Source organism: Neoarius graeffei, chromosome 25, assembly GCF_027579695.1.
Source record: "Neoarius graeffei isolate fNeoGra1 chromosome 25, fNeoGra1.pri, whole genome shotgun sequence".
In the NCBI taxonomy this organism is placed as follows: Eukaryota; Metazoa; Chordata; class Actinopteri; order Siluriformes; family Ariidae; genus Neoarius; species Neoarius graeffei.
Genome location: NC_083593.1, coordinates 3,780,848 through 3,787,946, shown reverse-complemented (window position 1 = coordinate 3,787,946; position 7,099 = coordinate 3,780,848). Strand labels below are relative to the sequence as shown.

At 41.6% G+C, this 7,099-nt stretch overlaps 1 protein-coding gene across 1 annotated transcript; it reads left to right on the top strand.

Moving 5' to 3' along the window:
- The first annotated feature begins 344 nt into the window (after positions 1–344).
- Positions 345–6,231, top strand: cldn7b (claudin 7b). The gene is made up of 4 exons (XM_060909468.1): positions 345–807; positions 3,685–3,849; positions 4,229–4,313; positions 5,302–6,231. Exons 1-4 carry the CDS (start codon positions 585–587, stop codon positions 5,462–5,464), a joined length of 636 nt encoding a protein of 211 aa, XP_060765451.1. The 5' UTR covers positions 345–584; the 3' UTR covers positions 5,465–6,231.
- The last annotated feature ends 868 nt before the right edge of the window (positions 6,232–7,099 follow it).

The following is a 7,099-nucleotide window of genomic DNA, read 5'->3' as shown; positions in this document are numbered from 1 at the left end:
GTTGTGGAACTAAGATGATTTGATGAAACAGCCAGACATCGATTGAATTCAGCAAAGAAAAGCAAAACCTTCGGAGAAATTTTAGGAGACGATGAGGATGAGCCGAGTCAAATGATCCGATTCACTGAAAGAGTCGGAAACCCTCAAACTTTCCCCCGTGTGTCTTTCTGTCTGTTTTCTTCAAACCGAAACTTTCGTCATCCTCGATACAGTGACATCTTTGGATGCTTCCGGAGTGTCATCCAATCACAGAGCAGTACTGACTGAGGGCGAAACTGAAGCGTAGCCCCGCCCACTGCCCAGACTCCCACACGCGCATCCCCTTTAAATGCGCGCTCCCGCAGCCTTCTGTCTTGTTGATCTTCATCAAGGTGCGGTTTCTCTGGACAGGTGTTTTACTCACTTCTAGCTCAGACGGGAAATTAAAGTCGTGTTGAGTTATTTATTTTTCCCCCGTAACACTTCTGGAAGAAAGTTTGGATTTAAAAAGGAGAAAAAAAATCTTTTTAGAGACTATTTTAAGGTGATCTTCACTTTTTTTTTAAAGGACAAACTCTGCAGCTTCTTGGAAAGAAGGACAAAAAATGGCGAATAAAGGGTTGCAGTTGCTGGGATTTATTCTGGCTGTAATTGGGCTCGCTGGTCTCATAGCCGGTACCATCATGCCCCAGTGGCAGATGTCGGCCTACGTGGGAGATAACATCATCACCGCCGTGGCCATGTACCAGGGCCTGTGGATGTCCTGCGCCTACCAGAGCACCGGGCAGATCCAGTGTAAAATCTACGACTCCATGCTGCAACTAAACAGTAAGGAGAAAAAAAGCCTCACCACATTATAGTAAACTAAAAAAAAAAAACTCTTCCTGAGGACCACCAAAAGCTCACTGTAGCTTTATTCTATATTTTGAAGAATATCTTTTAAAAGTAGGTTATATTTATTTTGACTTGCATGTTTCTCCAGTCAAGGTTCATAACCCTGTCTCTGAGCGTGTTAAACCAGTCGCTTGGAGATTTAACACTTCAGGGAGAACTGGTAGTTCACTGGAAGCAGAAGAAGCGCAGTTTCAGTGCGCATGCGCAGACCCGCTCACCACGGTGCGAAATAACTATTGTAGAACAAAGTTGTAACTCGTTTTCTACTGGCCTTCCTCCGTCATGGAAGTCACTTTCTTTTTACTTCAGTCTTGTAATTAGTGGTCTCACCTTTTATTTACTTAAAATGAATATATCGAGTAACATGTACACTAGTGGATTTTATCATTTTTTTTTCCTCTTAAACAACACAGCTTGCGATTCACCTTGTTTTAGTCAGTGATTTTTAAGCCACACCCCCAGGTAATACACCTGAAGGTTGCTACAGTCTGTTTTCTCTTGTTTCCCCTCAGAGGAGGGTGGGGTCAGGTTTGAAATGCATCAGTGCTTCAGGGTTAAAGGGGACATTCAGCTCCAAAAAAGGAAGGGGAATAAATGAAGGATGAAAATGAACAAAAGTCATGTACTTTAGTTAGTTGTTAACACTTCCTGTGTTGAGTAAAAGGGCATGGAGCTATGAGAAATTTGAGTGATCTTTTCACTCTTGGTATGCGTTTTTTTTTTTTTTTTTTTATTTAAACTTCCAGGTTTCTTTCTCTCGGAGTGAAAGAATGTAGCTCTGCTGGAGTTATGGAGTGAGTTGAGTAATCATTACACAGCAGGACGATTCATCTCACGGAAAGTCCTCAGCATTTCAGTGTGTGGGGGAGAGGGGAAGTGTGGCTGGGTCTGTTTCGTCATCCAGATTTGCATCGTTCTTCCAAAAACTAAGCTATGCAAATGTTAAACAGCAGCCAGGCGATGGCTGCTCTACGCACCCATGCATGCGAAAACGCACAAACCCTCGTCATGAGTAGCATCCTCTAAATATTTCTAATCCAAGAGTTAGGATTTGGTGGTTGCTCCAGAAACCCCATTGAATTTCACACTTGGTTTGTTTTACTTTGCTATCAGAATGATAAGGCATTATCGCTTGTACACCTTTTTATGACTTCTACAAACATGAATGAGCCACTTGTGATAAACTGCGCCGTTAGGAATCAGAATTGGCTTTCTGAATGAGCTCCAGTGTCTGACTTGCTGTTGGTAGTTTTTATTGGATTTGTTTCTTAAATGCTTCCATTTTGATATGGAAAATGTGCAGGGGGGAAAAAAGCCCTTGGATTTTAGACATGGTGGGTGGTTCTTCAGAACGAAACCTGACACACACACACACACACACACACACACACACACACACACACACAGTGAGACTTGGACCAGTCAGACCTGTTCTATGACGTCTCCCATATAGAGAACAAACAGATGAACTCGCTAGCTCTCGAAAGAGACTTCTGGATGGAACTGGTTTGCACCTGAGTGCAGGTAGAGAGTTGGGGGAGGGGATTTGGCCTCTTGAGAGCAAGTGTTCAAATGAGCCACAACAAAAGATCCTGTATGGACAAACCAAAATGCTTCACATACAGCATTTTGGTGGAGAGTTGAAAATGAATAGCATTTTAGATGTCTTAAATGTTGACAGTCAATAAATGTGGCTTCAACCCAAGCAACTGGAGGTTCTTGTGTTAACTTTCGCATGAAATCCACTCAAGCTCAACATTAAAGTTCTTCAAAAGTTGGGTGACCTTTGAGTGGTATGTGCACATCATGACCATGCTTCCACGGGTACATTTGGGTTATTGTTCCTGTAAAAAGCTCTACCTTGAACTCTGTCATCTTTTATAAATTTGAACTGTTTCACCCAGCCACTTATGCAGAAGTAATATTAATGTATTGGGAGGAAAAAAAAACTGTCTAGTGAAGGATCCAATTGAACATTTGATCATTTAATAATTAAAACTAAATGTAGTTTTCAGTTGCTCCATGGGACTGTGCTCCAGCCATCTTAGATGGAACCATGTCATGGATGGAGGACTTTATTTATTCATGAGTTTATCCAAACACCCAAGGCAAGGTCACTTTACAAAGTATGCGACATGAGACAAACCAACATGCTTCAGAGGAGAGGAAAATGTTTCAAGAAGTTGTCTTCAACTGTATCCCTGAAAGCAGCATGTTTTATTTTCCAAGATGGTGGCTTAACTTTTTGAAACTGGTTTCGCAGACCAGAGTGTCAACGACACAGTAGCTCACACAGCTGTACCATGAGAAACCAGACTTGTTTATAATTAGCCGAGTTGCTCTTCATGAGAACAATTGGCTCTTCAAAACAATCAAAATCCATTCAACTTGGAGTAAGGCTCTTCCTGAAAGCTTGTTAACTGGCCGAGTTGGCAACACCAGGGAGTAACTTTTGTGCAGACTGATTACATCTTCCAGACAAAACAATCAAAATCCAGTCAAGACTCTGTGTAGCGATTTGTGACTTGTGGACAGATGACTGATTCTGCGCAATGGAAATGTATCTCGTCAGCTTATGGCCGTTTGAGCCAAATGTTTATCGTATTTGGTGAAATGTGAAAAGCAGGAACACAGCACTTTTTCGTTTGTAAACTAACGAACAGTTCCTCTTGGTGTCTGAGATGAGTGTCAGGTGCTGATCTGGTTTCAGGAACGGGACCAAAACTAAAGGGTGTGGCATCTCATTTAGCCTCTGGCTTCAAAACAAGGTCAAACTTGTGTGTGTGTGTCTCTCTCTCTCTCTCTCTGTAGGTGCTCTCCAGGCCACTCGTGCTCTGATGGTCATTAGTATCCTTCTGTCTGCAATCGGACTGGGCGTGGCCACCATGGGCATGAAGTGCACCAACTGTGGTGGTGACGACAAAGTGAAGAAGTCCCGCATCGCCATGACTGGAGGAATCATCCTTCTGCTGGGAGGTAAGTCATGTTTGTCATACTAACATGATTATGGAGCATGAAATATTGTCATTAGCTATGCTGACAGGCTTCTCCATCAAGCTAACAATTATTTGAACTAGTCACAATGCATCTCTTACATATTTAATACTTAATGCAGCTTAATCATTTGGGTTTTATAATAGTTCTAATCTTAACTTGCTCTTTGATGTAGCACAGATTTTAGACTTCATCTTGCTAGTTTAGAAATTCTATGCTAGTTAGGTGACATGCTAACCGGTGTCCTCGGCATGGTAATGAGCTATATGCTGCTTCAGATTTGGTGTTAAATTTAAAGTCTTTGCTGCATGGCTGGTAATGTAGCCCAATGCTAACCTTCATCTCCTTTTTGTGTTTTAAGCTCTGTGTGCCATCATTGCCTGCTCGTATTTCTCCTACCAGATTATCCGGGATTTCTACAGTCCCTTCACTCCAGTCAACACAAAGTGAGTGTGTGATTAGTGCTCGTGTTGGTTATTCTTCCATCTTGGCAATATTAGCTTGTACAGCATGACTTGTTTCTTTGCTGATTCCACATTCTGGGTCCCTTCCCCTCACTCACAAGAACAAAGCAATATGTTGGTTAACTAGCTTAAGTACTTAAGGTCACCTAATTTTGAAAGTTTTGCTGTTTATGGTGTTATGTGACCCAGCACATGCTGTGTAGTTGGTGCTTTCAGACCGACCAAATCAACTGTTCACCACCAATTTTTATTAGTGAGCTGTATCAACTTTAATTCTAATCTGTTGCTAGTTTTTACAAGGATGAAACCAAATTTGTGACATGAGCAATGATTTGTGCAGTTTCAGTAAAGGAACTTGAACATTGTTACAGATCTGAGTCGTTGGCCATTGTGGCGCTGCAGTGACCTTGAGACTTTCAGTTTATTCTCATTGGTGGGTTGCTCACTGATGCAGCTGTATTGTGTTTCAGTTTCCAGCCCAAGTGCAATTCAAAATCCAGGCAATGAGCTGAAAAGTTCAGGTTTTTGGAAAAGGGAGACATGTCTTGTGGAAAGAGTTCACTGTGGTTTGCATGCATTTCTGATTTGCAGTATCTGCAAGATGCCCCTCTCATCCATCCAACTCCATAATCCCCCTTTGCCTTATTTGAAATGGTTCTGTAGAGCATGGACACTGCACCTTTTTCATGATCCCTTTTGTTTTGCGGAAAGTGATTTTACAACGCTGTCTTGCTTTAAAATAAGACTATGAAGGCCAGTGACTATCTTTTGGGGGGGAGAAGAGGCTTTATTTTCATCCACCTGCAGCCTCATTCCAAAACTAGCACAATTGGACATAAAAGCTGTGACCTCTGTCCCTGTTAGTTGTTGAAGGATGTTGGACCAGAACACACCCCTTGTCAGGTTTTAGCTGTACCAGGAACAGAGGGTGGATTTTGTCCTTCCTAATTCATGTCCATTTTCTCTGCAGGTATGAATTCGGTGGGGCCATTTTTGTCACCTGGGCTGGAGCGTTCCTCACTGTTTTTGGTGGTGGCTTGTTGGCTGCATCTTGTCCCAGGAGCCAGGGCAAGTCATCTATCTCAAAATATCCAGTGTCCCGGCCCCCAAGCAGCACCAAGGAGTATGTCTGAGTGCCAGTCCCACGCCCACTTGGTCCCGAATCAACAGCAGCAGTGAGCTGGTGGAGGTTTTCCTATGTGGTTGATCTGAGAGCAGTTAGTTTATTTAGCTTAAAGCAAACATTTCTGAGATCAGCACATCAGGGTGATGTCTGACTGGCCTACAGCAATTTTTTTTTTAAACTAGTTTATTCCATTATTAATGGTGCCTTTTGTTGTGAAGTTTGTATTCATAAGATCCATGTTTTACAGAAGGAAGTTGTGATATTAAAGTTTTTCTCTGAAGTGTACTAAAGCATGACACTCAGGATCAGTGTGCATCTCCGTAATGTCTGTCACGTCCCCCTGTTTTGTCTTTAGGCCCAAATACAGAATGCTGAATGAACTGGAGCCTTTATTTTTAAAGAAATTGATGCTGTTGAGTTTGAACACTACCCCACCATCTCTGTCACTCTTTGGAGAAAAAAAAAAGTTTTGCTGTGCTCTTCCACAGCCCAGGATCTGTTTTTATGGAGCCTTGCTGTTCTTGTGATTCCTCAGCGTAAAAGTTAATCTTCACCTTTGTTAGAAACTGTCCTTGTTCACCTCAATGATGCATTCCTGACATTCTCTTCTGCCCACCAACAACCCCACAACACTGTTTGTACTGTTTCCTTTCTCTGAAATTCCAGCACTGAAGAGAAATGCTGTAGATATTGTTGCAGTTCTGATACAGTCTTTTTTTAAATGTTTTATGCAAATTAATTTTATGTAAATAAACAAATTGAACTTTTCCTGTATATCTAGGTGATGCTGGTCCTCATTTAATGCCTTGTTTTTAACATCTTGTTTTGACTTATTTGTAAGGACTTTATGAAATGCACTGCAAAATAAGGAGTCTGTTAATTATAAGGTAGAGTATGAAGGTTTCAGGCCTCTTTAGGCAAGAGTTACTGGTGATCGGTTTCCAGTGCATGTGGGGGATTTTTTTTTTTTGGGGGGGGACAGGTGGTGACCTTAGTGAAGCAAGTCAAGTTTCAGTGAGAGCAAGTCAAATGATTTGAGTTGTTCAGTCATTAGCAATCAATCAGACTTGGTCTGATTTGTTCAGGAGCCTGAAATTTATCCTCAAACTCATGACATGTGAAACTTCCATTTCTTACTGGCTGCACAATGTCAAATGCAAACTTTCACATTTAATTGCGACAAAGGTTTCCTTAATCTAGAATAATGAACATTCACTGAATAATTCTTGTAAATGTAGCTGTAGTGCGTGTGGGAGGGGGTAATTTCCATGACCTTGGCAAAAAAAAACCAAAAACACCAACCTCTGCATAAGCAGAAACTAGACTCTTCTGAAAACTGACTTGCAGACTGCACACAAACACAAAGGACACCATGAACACACCTAGAACATGTAAAAATGAGGCTCCTGAAACCTCAATGTAATGTTTATGTAACAAGATGTTCATAACAGATCTTAAACTTGAGTGGAACTTTCTTGGATCATCAAAACTTAACAGGGTTAGTGTGCACAGTCAAAGCAGTTACAAACCCATGTTCCTTCACCAGCCTCCATTTTCTCTTCAAGTTCAAACAAATTGCAGCTTGTCCTGTTACTGAGAAACTGCAAACAAACTTCTGTCCTGTAGATGTCCAAAAACTTAG

Excerpts from the sequence above, each read along its gene's own strand:
- cldn7b (XM_060909468.1), top strand. The coding sequence starts at position 585 with ATGGCGAATAAAGGGTTGCAGTTGCTGGGATTTATTCTGGCTGTAATT. Across the intron at positions 808-3,684 it reads CTCCATGCTGCAACTAAACA|GTGCTCTCCAGGCCACTCGT; the intron begins GTAAGGAGAAAA and ends CTCTCTCTGTAG. Across the intron at positions 3,850-4,228 it reads AATCATCCTTCTGCTGGGAG|CTCTGTGTGCCATCATTGCC; the intron begins GTAAGTCATGTT and ends TTGTGTTTTAAG.